Source organism: Danaus plexippus, assembly GCF_018135715.1.
Source record: "Danaus plexippus chromosome 18 unlocalized genomic scaffold, MEX_DaPlex mxdp_20, whole genome shotgun sequence".
Taxonomy (NCBI): domain Eukaryota; kingdom Metazoa; phylum Arthropoda; class Insecta; order Lepidoptera; family Nymphalidae; genus Danaus; species Danaus plexippus.
Window position 1 is genome coordinate 1,338,115 of NW_026869853.1, and position 21,126 is coordinate 1,359,240.

The 21,126-nt window shown below is 29.0% G+C and overlaps 1 protein-coding gene across 3 annotated transcripts in view; it reads right to left on the reverse strand.

The window, feature by feature from the left end:
* Positions 1-12,497, reverse strand: part of LOC116772985 (synaptogenesis protein syg-2-like) — a 64,906-nt gene extending 52,409 nt beyond the window's left edge. For 2 of the 3 annotated variants that reach the window (XM_061528532.1, XM_061528531.1), the window contains exons 1-2: positions 12,362-12,497; positions 8,309-9,095 (exon numbers count right to left, since the gene is read on the reverse strand). In XM_061528532.1, coding sequence (XP_061384516.1) covers positions 8,309-8,438 — 130 coding nt within the window. In that variant the 5' untranslated portion in view covers positions 8,439-9,095; positions 12,362-12,497. The remainder of the gene's footprint in view (positions 1-8,308; positions 9,096-12,361) is intronic. The other variant, XM_032665327.2, reaches the window with a different exon arrangement.
* Positions 12,498-21,126: the final 8,629 nt, after the last annotated feature.

The window sequence follows — 21,126 nt, forward strand, 5'->3', positions numbered from 1 at the left end:
AGGGAGTTTATTCCATAGAGTTAGTGTTAGCAGGAAAAAAATCTTTGAACCGCGGTGTACTCCCATTGGGGAGCCAAGGTGTGTGATTGGACTACCTGTCCATGGCCAGCAATGTGATGATAAAAGGAAGCTATTGGAAGTATGTACACATGCGCGTTTACAGTTTGTAGGCGAAACAGACAGCCAAAACTTCTACTTTAACTTAATTATTAAGTACTGAGTGTGAGCTGAATTATTAAATATTCCTCTTATAATTATAAAAAATCAAATATTTTAATTTTCAATAATTGCTGTATAGCTTATCTTAAAATCTGTTGAATATTTATGTTACTAAGATAATTTATTTTATTCATAGGAAAAAAACACCTTTTGTCTAAGACGTCCAAATTCTTGAAGTAAAAAGCAATTTTTTTATTGTTCCTGATATTTTTGGGAACTTATACGTGAATGATAAAACGTCACGTTTTATTTAATCAAGAACCACTAACTAAATTTCAGTTTATTATTTATTTTGAATTAATCTTAAACGATTTAATAACTCTCTTAATGGTCAGCATTAATTAAGTTAAAAAAAAACTCTAAATTTAAAACAAACTTAACCTTAAAAATATTTAAAAGTTGAACACTTTTATTAAAAAAATGATAAAGAAATTTAAAGGCCAGCCACTGAGTTTTAATATAAATTCAAAATATCCACATAACGGAAAGCCGCTTGGAATAATTTGGTGTAGACTTTTTAATCACTTCAGTGCTGCTGGTTGATAAGTTATGGAGATTTATTTTCAACTAGCTTCCATCCGTAGCTTTACCAAGCCTTCAGATTTTTATTTACAAAATTTCTGAATCAGTAAAAAAGTGTGAGTACAAATTAGTATTGAATTAAGAACACCCAGTGCGGTTAATTCATTTATAACTCTTATAATTTAATTACAATTTTATAAACAAATAAAATATTTATAAAAAAAAAATCGTGCAGCTGTAAAAGAAGATATCTATTCTTATCCCTGTGTATCTATATTTTATTATTCGTTATTATTCATAACTTGATTTGAATGATTTTGATGATTCCAAGAAGTGTAGTAAAAAATTACATGAATTGGTAAGTTTTCTCCTAACTTAAAACTCTGCGCAATATTACGACACATCAAACAGGCCTCTGGAGTGACGGGTAACAAAACGCAGCGACCCCTATCGACACCGCAACATATTTCAAAAACCACCTCTGCCTCTATTTTGTCGCAGTGTCATTTATAACATAAAATAAAATGCTTAGCCGTTCACTCGCTAGCTACATTGTATGGAACACATTTTTGCCATGTTCCTATTTCTAAAAGCAATTTTGAGTGAGACTGTTTTAATGAGAGCCGAACTTGCTACCGTTAGAACAGAACTAAATTTGAAATATATTTTTATTGAATTTTTTTTATTGTTTTACAATATTTTTTTCTGTATTTACAACTATGAAAAAATGAATAAATAGAAATAATATTAATAAAAACATTGATTTTACGAGTATGTCATTCTTAGAATAAACAAATAGATATTTGAGTATTGGTTGATATTTCTAAGTACAATTAAAAGTATTTATCCATAACCGTTTATCTTGCGGTTAACTGGCACCTGACGTGTTCGATATTTAGTTATGTTCCCGAAACTTTCTTATCCTCTTTCTCTCAGTAACTTCTTAATAAACCTAATTGGTGACCTGTGGTGAGCCGTCACAGACGCACGCTGCTTAGTTGGAGAGTTATAGCATATTGCTATAGTAAAATCATAATCGTATATGTAGTGACTGCGTCCCAAAAATATACAAAAGTATTTTTTCATTCATTTCATGATCCAATTTAAATTTTTGGTATTGTGTTGTTTTAGTTAACCTATCTACCATTTTACAAGTAATATTAAGCTATCCTTCTAAATAATATATAATATCAACAACTTTACCAAAATTTTGCTTTTGATGAATTCAGCAATGTATTACCATATGGTAATGAGTATTTTTATGAATGCGACAATGACAATGAAGAGGGCGATACGTGAGCATCAGTTGGATGGTTGGTTCTGACCTTGACAATCGAGAATCTGACACATCTAATAAAAAATTCAATATTTATCGAAAGAACCACGACGTTTCGTCTAGTATATTTTAAATACTTATGGCACTTATGCAGAAAACCAAGCCCTATATACCCTTTACATATATAATGTGTGCAAGAATATAAAAAAATATTGCTTTTGTGTCTTAATATTAAGTTTACTAGCTTGGCTAACTTATGAATTACTGAATTTTGTTTTAACAAGTAGAAAAAATGCATGCATTGTAATTTTTTCGTCTGATATTCGAATGTTTGACACACCTATACCTATTACCAATACCTTCATTTAGTGAGCTAGACTTAAGTAATTATTTTTGAAATTAATATTAAAAAACTAGGTCATACCGACCGTTGGTGGTATGGACCATGTGATTATACTGAAGCAAATGTGTAATTAATTTACGCCGGTTAAGCTCACGTATTTTCAGCAAACAAATATGTGGTACTTAACCACAGCGAATCTATGCTGCCAACTTTATACAACTGCCACCGAAACTTGCAATATATTCAAAATAATCATTTGGGTTTTGCTCAGCGTTTGTTGGATTAATTTTTAATTAAGTCTTAAATTTTAATCAAAATTTGAACAGGTTCTGTAAATATTACGCAAGTTGTTTGGTGAATTAATTCTCCTTAAACATTAGCTTTTTTTGTATTGTGCGTGTAATTTTGAAAGGCGTGTTTATAAAACGTTTTAAAATATCAACACTTAATTGAAAATCTTTCTGGAAAACCTGGATAAATTTTCTCAAAAATAGATTCAAAAAGACCATTAGAACAAACTGTTTTGAATTTTTATAATTTTTTTTTTCTTATCAGTTTCTATAAAAGCTATAGGATTAAGACTTCTCCTAATAATATAGATAAACTGCGTGTAAACTTATGACCATAATTTATTTTATACTGCTTTAGCTTGAAATTTAGTTAAATAAAGTATATATATCTGAAGCCTTAGTTCAGCTAGAACTCATTTTATTTCATATCCTGAATATACTAGATCTGTTCTCAGTTGTTTACTTGAAGTGTCTGCAACCGATTTTTTCATGTAAAATTAATATTTTTTTTATTTCAACTTCATCTTTCTTAATAAATTGCGAGATAAAATATTCCTATTTGAGGAATTGTTTTTACTAACGCCATGCATCGTTATATCTTGTAAACACAACATTTTAAGTGTTTTAGTGAAAAATATTACCATTTGTTTATTGATTAGAGATAAATATAAATAAATGTTACATTATATTTAACATATTAGAGCTGTATTTTATATTTCTTAAAGCTGTAAGAGCACTTTAAGTTAATGATTAGTGTTAAAGATTTGACATCTTTTATCATAAAGTTTTAAATGTAATATATATGTCTTTATTTTTGATATCGTAGTTAAGTATGGTGTGTCATTTGATTTAAATGCTATTCTTATTATTTTTTATATGTTAAACTTTTATATAAATTGCTATGGTTATGCGTATGTTTGTCAGAAATACCTCCAATGATAAAAACGCCGTGGAAATAGCAATCAAAACGTACAAAAGTTGACAAGCAATATCCAGGAAGACAGAAACAGCAAAGAAAGTTTGAGACGTGACTACGAAGTTAAACTCCTTCCAAATATGTTATTAAAAAAGTTTATAATATCAGGTGACAGCCGATATAAATAGATTGATATTCACAACACGATTGCTACAATCTTGGTCATAACTATGAGTTCTCATAATGACTTGTCCGAGTAGACAACATCAGTTGCTCTCATAACCATTAGTCTAGATTTAAGAATTAAAATTTTGATAATATGTTTTGTTTTTACCCATTAGTGAAAAGATTAAAAATAATTACTTAAAAAGTATATATAAATATATTTTTTTCATGCAAGTCCAGAGCTAATCTTTAAGGCTGTGCTACTAACAATATTAAAATATGAGTCAAAGTAAGATATAAAAATGCTTCATGGTAAATATTAGGCAACAAAAGGAAAAGATTCATTTATATCTTTACTCGAGACAGAAAAGAGAAAAGGTATTCCGTAAAAACGAATTTTATGTTGATTCACAACAAAAATCCTGTTTGTAACTTTAGCGGCTACATCCAGTTACAGGAAAGATTTTTTCAAACTAAATAGAAATTAAAAGAAGACTCAAAAACAAATTTATTAAAGTCTATATCATTTTAAAATCATCCATGACTATTATGTTAACTTTAAAAAAAACTTAAAAATAGATAGTGATGAGAATTATATTCTTTTTGACTAGAGATGTCAATTAGGTAGATTTCTTTTTTTATAATCATTGAATTAACTTATATGCATTACGTTGTGGGCCTTGAAATACGTTTAGAAGCTTTGGTGTATCAATAATTCCCTGGATACAGACACTACCTCTCGTAGAATACCTTTTTCAGCTGTGAGAATAATTGGAATGCGTAAGATGTCTTTTCAGCCAGAGCGCCTGCTACAAACACAAAATTTCTATTGTCAAATCTTATTTACTCACCAAATACTCAATACTCTGGGTGCTGGTAGATACCAAGTTGAGTAAATGGTTTTTTCTGGGGGTTATTGATATGGACATGAATGACAACAAGAAAACCCGATAATTCAAATATATAAAAATTCCTTCTTCTGGGTATCAACTTTGATACTTCTCAACCCTGGTAGTTTTTCAAGGAAACTTTAATGCCTACTATTAAGTTTAGTGTTTAAGCTTAAACAGAATTTTGAGATGACTTTTAATGTCACCCAACGAGTAAAGGAAGCTACTATTGTCTAAATTTTTAATAGAAAACAGTTTCAACGAGTACTAAAAATTTGTTCATTGGCCATAATGACTACCTTCGAGCTTATTTTACCCAGCAAGATGCTTGAAAAGATAAAGCTCCGGATGTATAAAAAGAATAACTTTAACTATGAAAGAGAAATTTGATTTCAAATGCATTAACTGTTACGTCGCGGAACTATCTGCTACATTTTTTGGAAGTGAAATTTTTGATACCAAGCTAGATTTATCGAAAAAAATTTTTGCCAAGTGTCAATATTCAATCTGGCTAAATCTGGTGAGGTATCGAAATATTTCGTTTAGCCTCTTTCCACTCTAAAATACATGTCTTGGCCACAACCATCGCGTAGCAGTGATATTATCTAACTTTCTTAAGTTTCCTCTATGATAGTGGTCCTCTTTACTCATTCACAAAGACGTAGTAGTCTGGGAAGTCTTGAACGGACAAAGCTAGTAGACGGTATTTTTTTTCCTAATGGTATGCCAACCATAATATTAAGCGAAAGCTTTGGCTCCTATTTCAATTTTATTCTACTGCCACTCTCTCCAATGAGAAAAATTGGGCCTAAATCTTAAAAGCTGCCCGAAAGCACCTACTCCTGATTTAAAGAGGGAGCTGTGATTTTCCGCTCCTCATACAGAAATTTCAATGACATCTCTACTCTGTAAGGAATTAAAATGACACTTTATTTCAAACCTAAAAAACAACGATCTTCTCAGTTACTGAAAATATGGAATCTTCTAGTACAAGTCAGACATCCTTGTGGGAGAAAGTTCCGGTGAATAACGATAAAGTTCTCTCAATTTCATCTTACAATTTGAAAGATGTCCTTAGGGTCTGACGTGACAGCCTTTTTGGAATGGTTTTAAATTATGATGTGTTCTCTGTTCTGATTGAGAAATTAAATCTAGAATCTAATTGAGAAAGCAAATCTAGAATGATAAGGAGTCAAATGATAGTTAAACGCTATCTATAGGATAAAATATTCACTATAACGTTAGCCCTTCATCAGATTTATATCTTTAAAAGACAGTTAAACTTGCAGCAAATCCTCAGTGGGAACTAACTTTTACGGGGGCAGGAATAACAGGAAACAAATTCTCGCCATATTTGTAAAAAGCGAAAACAGTTACGTGTGATAATATGTATTTAAAATGTGTTTTTTTCGGGACTTACTTCGAAGTTGTCCAGTTGATTGGTGCAACATCAGCGTTACTAGGTTTTTATGAAACGACAACGATAACCGTTCAACTCAAGAACCAGTGAACTGAGATTATTCTAGACTGGAGATTACATAACGGGATACGAACCTCTTGTAAATACGATTTGCAAATATCCTTATACAAGCTAAAACAGACGAACTGATATGATATCTAACGAAAAATTATGAGAAGGATGCTGCTGGAGTGGTTATCGTTTGATATAGTATATTCAATCAGGTCTTCTCATCGGCCATGCTACAAAGATAGAAGACGAAAATTTTATACGTACGTACTAAACTATGTAACTTGTAACTATATATGTGTGTGTGTGTGGACTGTACGTACGTATTTATGTATTTAAACGTGGTTGCTTACAGTGAATCTTGTTCATTAGTTGGAATCCCTTCGAAGGAGAGATAGAAGAAAAAATTGAAAGACCAAGTTCAGTAGAATATAAGAGTGGCAGAGAGACTATTTTCAACAGTGAACTTATGGTGGCTGAAGTTACTTGGTCTTCAGTTGGCACTAGGCCAAATGATGACAATCTTTTCAAGAAGTTTGAATTCTTGGGAAAATGAACAATAATCCATTTTTAGGCTATATGCTATATACTATTTAGGCTATATGCTATGCTTTAAGTGCGACGACTGAATGTAGAAATTCCGTAACGAAAATAAACCTAACACCCCCACTTCGACCGCCATAGCGATGCGGCGTTGAAGGCCGAGCATCGTCTAACGTCGTTTCAGGCCGGTAGACTTCGGCACGGTGTTTGCACGATGTTTGTTGACGTATGCTTGTAGACTAGTTGCTTATTGCTTATGGCTGATTCCGTCTCTTTTAGATACAATGCTAGATAAGACAGCGTGCGTCTTGGTCGTATCCATGACTCAGATCACGACGAGTGGAACTTTAATGTGTTAATGGTGGTAAAATTTAAACCTGCTAACAGAATTGTGAATAAATAAAATAAATAAATAATTGTAATTGTAAAAGTAGATGAAAATGCTATGCAATAGCTCGCCCTTGGCAGTCATCGAGTCACACGCGTCTTTTTTTACACTTAAATGATGCAGTAGGACAGTGAAACCTTCGATATTTGATTGTTATTATCAGAAATTTTATTCATGACACAATTTTTTACTTGATAAATGATGAGCCTATTTGTTTCCACAGTTAAAATTAAAAAACATTTGGAGGTTAATTCAACAAATAAATTTATATGTACATTGACACTTGAAAAAGTCTTGGCAAGAGAAAGAATTTGGCGTAATGCCAGATAGGAAGCGGCACGATCAAGGATTGATCTCTTTTAAAACAGAAATGCAAAGTTTCGATGTTCGAAACCGATAGTAGCTCCCAAATGAAAATGTAAATTGTTCTACTGCTTCGTTGTACACAAACTTGTTTTTCAGTATTTCTGGCAAATATACAACTTTGAGCAGAATTACTTGTGGCATAAAAAACATTATATTTATTAGAAATAACGCTCCTAAGCTATATTAATTAGCAAACTGAAAATTAATGTAAATGTATCCTACATTATATGATCAATCCGTAAATAGATGTAATATAAACAACTAAACTATTTTAGAAATGTAGGTTGTCATTTATTTGCAATTAATTTAATTATCTTTATGCGATATCATAATAAGCCTAATATAATAGGCTTTACATATATATGTTACCATATTATAATGTAAAGTTAAATGATGTCACATAAAGATATTAATGTTTGTTTTTACTTATTTATTCTTGCATAAACCAAAAGCGCAAGTGTAAAGCACATGAATGTAATTAATGAAATGAAATATAATCAAGTAAGAATTTAAAGTCAAACCGAGCTCACCTGGAAGTGGTGCACAGCGTTGAATAATAAACGAGCTTCTTAAATATGTCCTCCCGGAATATTGTAGACATAAAGTTACGTTTAAAAAGAATTTAACTGAACTGGATACATATAAATCTGAATGTTTTTAAATACGAACGTATAAAATCTCTAGAGATATAAACAGATGTATGAAATACTTTAAAAAATATTTGTTATGAAATATTATAAAGGATATTGACAAGTTAAATCAAAATATCTGTTTTATTTAAATGGTTTCCATTTAATAAGACTTTTTTTATTGAAATCAATTTACTTTATAATATCAAATAACTTAGGTTTTATTTGTAATGTATATATAATTTCTATTCAAGTAACTTGTAACTAGTTGTTAAATTTTTTAAATTACTCACCTAAATCTTCAGCATCTTCACTCCACTCGCCGGTTCCAGATACAATCACTGCTGATATCACAATTAATATGATGTTTTTTATCACTAACTTCATTATCCAATTTTTTACTTTTGTCTCTTGTTGCCACATTATCGAAATTACTTTGCACTTTATTTCCTACATTACTTTTAACAACCCCATCAAATGACAAATTGTCTTTGATTCATTAATATTTGTAGCTCTTACTTAACTGTTGCTGTTGATATAATAACCTTATAAGTATCCACATAATCCAATATGTATCTGTATGTCCAGTTACTTTTATAATTTTCTAAGTTCCAGTAGAAGATTCCTTATCTATTGTTGATTTTTCCAGCTTCTTTTCATCGTGTTAAGTTTAATAATATTTTAGGTACAATAACATTATAAATAACTAAATAAATATTAAATAACTGATAACCTATATGTAAAGAGATTTGATGTATTTTATATTTAATCTTATATAGTATTGTTTCAACAATTCATTATTGCAAGATTAATTTAGATTTGAAATTACAAGTCAGTAGGTACTTCCCAGCATATATTCATAGATTTTGTCGTAATTTTTTACGATTCAGTGTGTAATGTTCATTTATTCATAAACGTTTTAGAATACAGGGCTTCACAAAGCATTGCTTTATAATGTTGTTATAAGTCAAAGAACTAAGACAGCGCTGTAATGTGTAGTAATACGCACGAGTGGTCCCGGTCTCAGTAAATATTCCGATGAATAATTCAGGACTCTTTTAGCTAGGACGCGTCGGACACCTGAAACAAAGTAAAGACCCTCGTTTATTTAAATATTTAGAATTGTCCCAATTATATGTATATATCTCTTTCGGTTTACGTTTAAACGAAAATAAACATAAAATTAAATTATTTAGTGATGACAAAACGTTGCTTTATATGATTGAACTTCCGTATATGACGTACAAATAAACCATTATAGAAGATCAGGGATTATGTAAATGAGCTATGAAGCGTTCACCCCGTTTTCTATTTTATTACGTTTCTATTATTTCTGAAGCATTTTATTTCAAATGTTTGTAATAACTACAGCAAAAACCTATCCACAGCTCCACAACAATGTAGGGGTTGTACAAGATCCCTTATTGCCCTGTGATAATAAAATACATTTTCCGTAATCGGTGTTTATATAAATTTAATACTTATGCTTTACATATGGAAAACCAATAGACAATAAATAGTATCGTCATAATAGCATTTTTCCTTAACCCTTATATCTTATATATCGTAAATATTTTTGTGAGAGTTGTAATTGTTAATCAATATAATTTTGCCTTACGCTCTCCTAGGAGTCAATAACCCCCCCCTTCCCCACCCAAACATAAAAGCAAATCATACGCTGCTGCTTTAAGTGTTCCTACTGTAAAAGGTTTTGTATGCTATAATTCACGAACAGACAAAAAAATTACAAAAGGTAGGCTTGACATCAGTGTCGATTTATTTTTTCCTCTGTTATCAAAAATAAATAAAATATTCAACACATTGTTTGATATTGTCGTTATAAAAAACAACTTTTAAAAAAGCCTTCATCATTCAACCTGAATTATTATATAGATGAGTTATTTCAATAATATCTTATTTGGGATCCGAGTTAAAAATGGATTTTATCTCTGAGGCTCAAAATTAAAATAATTTTATTGGATTAAAATAAGAAGTTTTAATATACACCAATTTTTATATGGACTTGTTAAATAAACTCTCGGGTGATTTCTTCATTATTAATAGTCACAAAGACAATCTTTCTAACATCAAATTCGTAATCAACAATCAGTTTTATTATTTGATATAACTTATCGAAACTAATTCTTGAAAAATGAAACTAATATTTTTCGGATAAACTACGCGGATTTTTATGATTTAAAAACTACATAATCCCGACGTTTCGGTTACTTTTCAGCAACCGTGATCACGGGCAGACGAGATGTCACATCTCAAGTTTATCCGAAAAATATTAGTTTCATTTAAATGAATAAAACTCGCGAAAATATTAGATCTCATTAATTCTTGAAAAAGCTTGAATATAAATATATAATTGTATTAGTAAAAATTTAATCTGTAAGTTGTTTAGTAGATAAAATACAGAATTTTGGAAATACGAAAATTGTATTTCAGGAAATACTTTTGAAGAAATTATTAGGGAACTGAAAGAAAAATTAGGGATTTTTTTTTATTTGATTATCAGTGATAGGTAATTGTTTATGTAAATATCAATGTTAATCTTTAACAAAGATAACCATAAGAGATATAGATATAGATTTTTCTTGTTTTTAATACGGTAATGCCATGGAACGTGACAAATCTTCACCTGTTTTGTATTATGTTGTCGCCTATATGATAGCTGCAACAAAAAAACAAATAATAATCTTGAACCTTTCTGTGTTTTGAATGCCAATTCAAGATCGTACGAAGGGTTCTATATAATTTTGAAAACATTAACCGAAATGTTTTATGTTTAGTTAAACATTTCTTTGTATAGGATAAATTAACACGTATATATATGTATATATAATGTATATATATAATAGATGTGCACATATCTAAACTGTATTATGTGTCAGCTGCACACTTCTTAACCATTTTAAAAATAACTATATTTCTCATAATTTTTAGGGTATCTAACAGAAACTGCTTATAAAGATAAGAACTCTCTTTGAACGCTGGTTTTATATTGTTTCTTTGTATTATTTTAAGGTAGTACAGCGAAGATTTTATTATTTTAAACACCCTTTAATTCAAAATGAAGTGAAAGTGATAATTTGTTATAGTGAATGATAATATTGTTTAAAACTCTTATTTATAAAAAATATGTATATAACCTTATAGATGCTGTAATTTATTAAGAAAAAAAAACATGAATTTATTTAATTTACTTTAATAAAGAATAAAATGGCACCCATCAACGAAGCATTCTGATTGCTTTTTCTTATCTTCTCATTGGAATTTCAATACGTACAAAACAACAAGAACTTTTCATAAAAATGTTCATAAAAAAGCTTCCAAGACGTTATTGACTAAAGTCAGAGAACTAGAAAGGGAGTAAATGCATAACGGCTACATTTTTCTCTGCGATTCATCGTATTAACGGAAAGGTGCTTTATATTTTTTTTTAAGAAAAATTCTCTGAGAAAAATTTAACAAAAGCTTTCAAGAAGCAAATCCTTCATCAAAGAAGCTCAACGACCCGAAGCGAGTGTCGAAGCGCTAATATAGTTTAGGAGACAGTGCCTGTATCGCACGCTTTTAAGAAAGATCTTACGTGACGGTTTTGCAGAATATCGTTTGAAATTGCCATATAAAGAAAATACTCTTACTCGAGACTTTGTTATTGAAGTCGTGACTATAATAATTACTGCTATGCTTTATATAGACGTAATTAAGTTTCGGCACGTGATCTTTCTCATGGAGCCCCAATGTAATCAAAAGAAACATGTTAGAAGATGGTTGGGATGTTAAGGATAACATATTTATTTTATTTCCCTTTTTATAGAAAAAAATTTTTTTAGATCAACAGTATTTCTGTAGGATATAAAAATAAAGATCGTATTAATATTTTATCTTATTGCACTACTCACGTATACTAACGATGTTATCTAAAAAATAGTGGAAATACTTTTTCCTTTAGGTTTTCGACCTATTTTAAAGTGTTTTACGATATTGGCTTTATTTAATATTATAGAATAAGTAGGTTTAGCTAATCTACACCTTAAAAAATCACAAGAAAGTTAACTGTCACTTAATAAAATATAATAAATCTAATACAAAAATATGAATAAAATTTAAAAGAAAGATGCGACGGTATTTACATTGGAAAGAAATTAATGGGTATACGTACGGTAAATAAAAATTAATTGTTTTAGAACACAAAGGAAAAAGGTCATATTAAAGATTCAATTGCTATTATAAATTTATATTATTTATGGACCGTATCAAATCACTAATTACTGGACCATAAAATTACAGCATTACCATTAAAAGATCAATGTAGGGGTGAAATGCCAAATACTAACCTATTTAAATAAATTATAGACCAATACTGCATTCCCAACACTTAAGTCTTCACAAATCACGTTAGCAATTCTACGAAGTTTCACTCTCGTGGGAATATGTCAGCAATGTACACACGTACATTCAAGTCCGCGGATCGCGGTCGACTGGCTGTTGGCTGTTACCTTGCGCCCGCTACCTTTGGTAGGCGGCACTACCCCCAGGTAGACTCGGCTACATATTAATTACTGAGATCCAAATTAGCGCATTGACCGTAACGAACTTCTCATTAAAGCTTTCAAAATGGTTTTGTGATAATAAATTTGTTTTATATGTTTGTAGAGATGATTGTTTCTTTCATTTTAATGTTCCTTTGTTTTATTAATTTTATATTCGCTACAGCAAACTGTAAAAGGATTTTTACGATTTTTTTTTAATTTGCGTACATACGTAAATAATACAAATATTACTAATTAATGTAATCATCAAAAAAGAAAATCAGTGAAGCAATGGGGTGAGGTTATTTTATAATAATACGAATAAGTTAAATGAATAATAAAGTAGAAAAGAAGATTTAGTTGATATTTAGCTCATTAAAGTGTACTTAAATAAAATGAGAAATAAATATTCAATTTAATCACATCTGTCCGACTCTTGACGATATAATTGCAAGTATATCTCGTAAAATGTTACATTTCATAAGTGTAAATAAAGGCGTCAGGGCATAGTTGGATAAATATAAAAACCAATGACAAATATTTTTTTATGAAATGTATTTGCAGACAAAAACAAATTCCCATCAGTATTTTTTCAGCAGAGCACACATTTTGAATTATATAAATTATATAAATGAAACAACACAAATAAATACGTATATAGAATTCTTTTTATATTTGATCTTTTTTATTTGAACCTGCGTGTATATACAATGTTTTGTTGTTTTCAGGTATAGTTAGTAAAGTTCTAGATGCTCAGCCTCTGTAAGATATAACAATATTTTATAAATGTTAAGCATTCCAGTCTTAAAATCCACTAAATGTTCTACGACTAAGTGACAATTGTATTAACGGCGGACCTATTACATAAGTGTGAATTTTATCTATTATATAAGCAAAATGAAATAGATATCCTATGTATGTAAAGTATGGAGGGTTAAAAGATAAGAAAAAAATAATAAGAGTTCCTATTGAGGACAATTAAAATAAACAGAATTCACTTGTTGGTTCAAGTCTGAAACTGTATTTCCAGATTTCACGAGAAATCTCATGTTTTACACGGCCAACGTTTCTTGTATAAAAACTGATTATTATAATTAAAAAATATCACAAAACATGAACCATTGAATACCTTGTCACAAAGTAGATCTACACACATAAACACCACTAGTAATAAACAGGACATAATATTTTTTGAAACGGACCTCTAGGAAATTTAATTAACCGTATACTATATTAGAATTGCATTCCTTTTTTTAAAATTTCGATTGAATAGTGCTTAAATGTAATTCCACTCATTGGTAGATGTTATAGAAATGTAGGTATCAATTGGTAGATGGGAATGAACAAAATATATCTGTAACAACCTATTCACCTTTATCTTGAATACTCGTAAATAATGATTGTTAGGAAACATAGACACGTATTACTTTGTTTGGATGCTAGAAAGATGTTTAATGAGAACAATGAAATAAACAGTAAACCCTCGAATCTGAAGTGAAGAGAATATAGAAATTAAAGAGTGCAATTCCTGCACACACTTCCAAAAGTGTATCCTGGCTTGAGACTGGCTACTCTATGCCTGTGTTAAGGCTGGCTTAATTAAGTTTAACAAATTGTGTTCACTTAAAAGATAAATTTTGAAAAGATGGAGTTACGTTAAATGGACACATGGTGAAAGACACGCTTGAATTTTGATGGAGTTCAATTTTACAAGATTTTAGATTTTACAGGACTGCTTGAATTATGAAATTAACATGACCTTCCTTTCCAATTTCCCCATGAGTGCATTGATACGTCTCCTCAACTATGCTGTCATCTGCGTAACCAAAACACCTTATAATAGAAGCAGCAAATAAAATTTAAAAATTAATGCAGCAACCTCTTCGTTTACCCTTATTGGCTCTGATAAACAGCCAATAATTAATACTCATATAGTAAATTCCTTCATAAAGTCAGAAATCTAGACAATCAGACCAAAACATATTATGTCATAGCTAGAAAGTTTTTGAGACCGTGTCAACAGCTTTCGAGGCGTCACGTGAATCCATGAGATCTTTACTGTTGTTCTCAAGAGTTGTCTTCCATAAAAATGTACGAAATGTAAGAATGTATGAAATGAGCAGTGTTATTTGTTCTTTTGCCGTATTGGTTATTGTCTCATTGGGTTTATAAAGAAGAGGTAGTGAGGATTTGCAAAAGTTTGTTTCATAAGCATTGACTAGGAACCAAAAAGCTCTACCGCCGGAAGGTTGAGCACAGAGCTTTGAGAGAAGCTTTCTTTAGCGTCCCCTTGTTGGACTTGACGGCTTAGGAGACTTCAATGGTGTATCTGTTATAAACAGAAATTTCTATATATAACATTATTTTTTAAATTTATATATAGTGCAAGGAATATTTTTAACTTCCATGGCATTCTGTAGAGAGAACGAAGTCAGAAACGATAATTTTTGTGTAATATTTCATACCAATAACTGCACTAACTTTATATTATTTTAACATTTTATGATAACAAGTATTGTGTCTACATTTTTTTAAGTTCAGAAGAAATTAATTATGAAGAACTTAAAAGACATGTTAACCTAACTTGAAAACAAATTAACAGATTATACTAAATACGTACAACAATTCGAACAAACAACAATGATTGCTTCTATATGCGTTGATAAGTATCTCAATAATGTATAATTTTTTTTCATGTATCTTCCATGTAAAGGCAGGGATTCGTTACATTTTTATTTTATGTACAGATATCCGACCATTGAAAAGAATGAGAGCGATACATCCCCACATATTACTCCATTAATAGCGCAGGGACAGTACGGGTATTTTGCGTTTGCCCCTTAATCAGTGCTGGATTAATTCTTATAAACAAATATTTATATTTTACCATTAAACCACTTTGTATTTGGAGTTAGAGAGTTAGTTGTTTTACATAAAATTTATTTGAAGAATACTGTATTGATAAACCAAAAAGTAAGTGTTCTTTGAGTTTATATAATTCATACATTTTAAAATGTATAGTAGATTGTTTAATGTGACCTTAACCGTGAGAGTTTAAACGTGTATTATTCTTAAAAGTAAAAAAAAAATACTTTTTAATTATATTAGTGTAATCCCGCTATAAAATTACTTAAGAACGTAACATTACATATTTAGACATAATAGATTGTACCGAGTTATGAGCACGTACAAATCAATTGTTCCCTGTTAATGCATTGTGTTGAGCGATTTTCAAGCACTTGCTTGTATTCATGCAAGCATTTCCCAGTATAATAATTTTGTATGAATATAAATTATTTGTTTGTTCTATATTAACAAGGTAAACTTAAACGCTTTGTGTTTCGCAGTGTTACTCTCATTCCCTTCTGATTAAAAGCCAGGCGTACAGAGGAATATTTGATATTACTGTAAAGTACTTAGAATTTCAGAAATATTTAAATGACTACATACATACCTATTAAATAATTTTCAATATAATTATAACAAATCAGCCTCCTTTTTTCCCGATATTACATATGTTTCGATCGGTTCTGTTATATTTTTCCAGTAAATGATTTCCCCTGCTTTTCATTTAATAAATCACTGTCTTATGTTTAAAACATGGTACTGATTTTACCTTACAATCACAATTCCATAACATATCTTGATAGTGAGCAATATAACAATTCATTGTGGAGATTTGAAGAAACATTACAAAATGAAACATATTTTTAATATTACTTAACACTTTTTCCCAACTTTATTCTTGTGTTAATATTAATACAATCCTTTAAAAATCAATGACTGTTACCCTTCGTCATTAAAGTCTAAACTTATATAGATGAAAGATTTTGTAATTATTGTTGTCGATAGAACTCGTATCTATTACATAGTCGATAAATTATTTCGTTACACTAAAATGGACAACATATTATGTTTTCATCATAATTAAAGGTAAAAAAGAACAAAAAAATATATAAAAGAGCACCTTATCGCTGATGAACGATTAATGAACGATTTCTCCTGGTTACGTTTTGTTTAAAGGACATATACAGGATGATGTGGGTTGTAACGAATGTATACACAAAAATAAATACTATTATTCACCTAAAAATAATATGGATAAAATTTTTATCGTTTATTTACATAATATAAATATACACGAATGCTTAGAAACCTTAGACTACAGGAAAGATACCTAATTATGGATACATATATTGGAGTAAAATAGCAGACTTTTACCCTGATCTTGAAAGATATCACGGAAGTAATTTTTTAGAGATAAAGGTAAGGGATCAGTAAGTTGCGTAAATTTCGCGATAAAAGAATGTGCATAATTTTCACCAAGCTCTGTTGGTTAAATCTAAACAAGGCATTAACTAACAAAACTCCAATAATAAAGGGAATTATTAAATGACACGTTAAATGACAGCTACCAAATTATTCGTTCTTGTTATAAGACCACCAAATTAAAGTTATAGCTTTAATTCGGCATGTTTGTACACTTTATCCTTTGATGATATAGATCCCTCGATACGTCACTTGTTAGTGAATGTGAACAAATATTATATATCGTTGATTGCATAGAAATTGGCACACAAAAAACTTTCTTTTCAGTTTACTAGGTGTAACCTGTCAAAAATGTGCTGTCAATTTAGTGGCATAATTGTGTTCTAGTGATGAAAAGAGTAAGTACCTAATTTGCAATGTCATAGAAAAGCCGGGGTCAAAATTTTCATCAGATGAAAAGTAATTTCAATTCCCCTTTTTAATAAACAAACAATACACCTTTTTAATAAAAATACAATTAAATAGTCGAAAATGACAACACAGATTCTGTTACTACAAAAAGTCAGGGGTGAGATTGGACAGTTGAGTTTTGACAATACAATAGATTAACAGTCCGTTAGCCATTTGACGGACATGTGGAGCAGGAATTAATATTAATGCCTTGTTAAGACATTTAAACAGACATTAGTGCGTTGGGAGGACGCTCGATACATCTAACAGTCCATCATATGTCTTAACAAGACATTATTTATTTAACATTGATTGGTGAAAATGGATCTAAATGCATTACTGAACTGTATTAAAAAACCTAGCTCACATATATATACATATATATATAAAGTATATGTTGCTAGCACGACAATATACATAGGTTTGGGGCCTTTTCCTTAAATTTTTTAAAAATAATTCAATATAATTGTTCATAATAAGCCGTAGATATTTTTATTTTACGTATATATTTACATTTATGCATTTATTTTGTTACAGTTTTTATGCCTAGTATATATTAAAAAGGACATCAAATAGTTCTCCTGGAATTTAACAATGAAAAGTAAATTAATTATAAAATGTGGTTAGATCTTTTGCAACGTTATAACACATCTTAATAATTAAACCTATTTCAGTGTTTGATACGGTGAATAATGTTGTGATACTTTTCTTAGAAGTTTTAGCTCAGTTGACTTTGAAATTCCCTACAGTAAATTGATTTGTAACATTTTGGAAAAAAGTTCATTAAACGAACATGCAATTTAAATCTTTTATAAGATCATAAAAGTTAAGAACAGAACGCATAAAAATGGTTCAAAATAAATCTTAGACTGTCCGTGTACAATAGATTTAAATTTATGATTTTCTCCAGCACCATAAGTCCCCATATATTCAAAACGACAATCTTGATCATGTATTTTGCCATGATAAATGCAATCAAATACTCATCTGGTATAAATCATCTTGACTAACGTTTTAATAAAATTGACTCGAATAATAGTTTTATATAATTTTTTTATATTTTTAAGATTTTAATGTATGTTTATCAATTCTAAGATAATAATATAGCCTATGTGATATAGTTTATTCGACAATCATCTTGGTGCAAGTTAAAGTATATACTTATAATACTAGTCACAATTAGTAATCACGGGAATTAGATAATCAAACAGTGAATAAAATTTTATCAAATCCGTTATAAGTTTAAATTGGAGTAGCAAACGTCATTTGTTTTTTATTGCCTTTTAGGTTGGTAAGTTTCTCAGGAAACGAAGGGTGACAAAGTGTATTGAGTTTTGTATTGAGTTAGGCAAAGAATTTTGAGCAATATAACAAAAATACTTTTCAATGGGCTCATTATTTTCTTGAAATGGAAGTAAAACGCAGACACAAAACTCTTAAAATTATGGTCAGTTGTCTATTATTTTATAAATTATATTAGCGAGTGATTGATGTTTCTATGAAATTAGTTTTTGTTTCTTACCATCAATACATATTTTCATGATAGCCGAACATTAATGAACTTAAAACTGAAAAAGTTCTATATTTAATTAAATACAAATAAAACATTTAGACATAATAATTAAAACGATCAGAGCAGTCTTAAATATTAATATATAAAAGACCTATTTGGAAGGCTTATGCTTAGAAACTTAAAAAAAAGACTTCAGGATTTTTAAACCAAAATTTTAATCTAAAAGATCTATAATAATACATTGAGTACCGCATTAATAATAATATTCAGAACATTCATATTTTACATCAGACAAATATACTGATTGTTTTGATTTAAAATAAATACTAAATATAAAAGAAAATGTCTTTTTCATTACGATACATTTCAAGTAATATTGTATTTTTATGACATAAGCTAAGTTAATACTCTGTATTTTTATTAAAATCTAACAATAGAAGCCTAAAAGTAACGAGCTTAACAGAAATCCTTTGACAGTATTATTTTATTTCATTATCAAAGAGAATTTATAAATTTGTTAAACTAACTAAATAAAAATGTATTTTTTGTAAACATTTAAGTTTCACCACAAGTGTTTTTTAATATATATATATATATATATATATATATATATATATATATATAATATTAATATAAAAATGATTTGTGTATGTGTTTGAAAGTTCTATAAAATAAAATATAAATAAAACGAGCAAAATTAACGAAATTTTTTAAGTTTATAATTTATTAAACCTACTTATGAACATACGCAAGGTCTGAAAGGTGAAACGTTGTGACTCATACGTAGTTTATTTCACAGACAAGTTTGATCAGTATAAAACAACGCAGCATGAAATTTGAGTATGTCGATAACGGAAGGAGTGAAGATTAACCTCGGCACGAAGTGCTCATAAACATTTTAGGCCATCGATAAGAGAGTTTGGTCTCATAAAGGGGAGAATAGTACAGTCACTATTAATAAATAATTAATTAAATTATTGCCATCTTATTGGTATTTAATGATATTTTATCTTGAACGATTTTCATTTTGATTAATTTATTACAAAATTTTATTAAATAACATTTATATTAAATCTATTCACAATTTTTTTGTTTTATACAAATGTAAAATACATTTCAGATATTATTTTTATTCATAATGGTAAAGGCGGAAACAAAAATAGTTATTCTATTTTTGTAAAGGAAAATTAAGCATAATAAAATTTACGGGTTAGTGGTTCCTGAACCTTAAATATTCTGTTTTTTCCTTGAATGGCCTTATCATTATTAATCTTTTATCGTTTATTACCCCAATTCGGTGAAATACTCTTGGAGGTTTTTAGTTTTTACCGTATTTACATACATCATTACATATTATATGTGTTTTGATGTAAATTTTAACAATATTTGTCTTATCAAATTGTATATATAGAATCATTTTCCCTAGGTTAATAAAGCATTATTATAATGTTAAAGAAATAATCGTTATTTTATTTTAATTTATAGGTAAGGGCTGCTGGAATGGTCTTCACCTCGGCCGGAATGCACAGGTACGAGTATGTGGCATTTAAAAAACATTAAAAGATTTCTTAATTGAATCCTGGAGTAAAAAGGTATCATTAAAATTTTTATATAAATTAAATACTTTAAACATACAAATGTTTATCTCGAAAGATGAAATTCAAATTGCATTGAATTAGTATTGTAAAAATTTGGTTAGCAGAAAAAAATTAAATACCACGTATATCTACAAAATAAATGGACTGATATTAGCGTATACAATTGATTATTACGATTATATTTAATATGACCAAAGTTATTTGTTATTAAATATGTTATTCTTACAAGAATTACTTAATTTTAAATACAGCTATAATTAATTTTGCTATAATTAATATAATTAATAGCTATAATTAATTTTAATCATATTATTATTGAAGATATCGCAATGAACTCAAAGGCAAATTTATAACTTAAATTATTTTCATAAAGTTTAAAATTTAAATAAACAAGTGATGCAATTATCAGCACTTACTTTATATAGGTGGGTTTTAGTCTAACTTAGTCAAAATTTTTTATCATAAAAAATAATCAGTTCATATTTTGATTTGAATTATTGTATGAAGGTATAATGATTTAAAATCCCAGCGTTAAAATGTTGATTTTTTCAATAAATTAATCACTATCAATAAAAAAATGAGTATGTGCCCCGACAATAGTTCAAATTAAATATTGGAAAATAAAAATTATTAATAAATTTCTATAAATTTTCATTGATTATTTGTAGGAAGAGTTAGAGCATTCGTAAAAGTTTTTGAAATTTATCACCGATTTTTTTTCCGGTTTTAAAATGATCCTT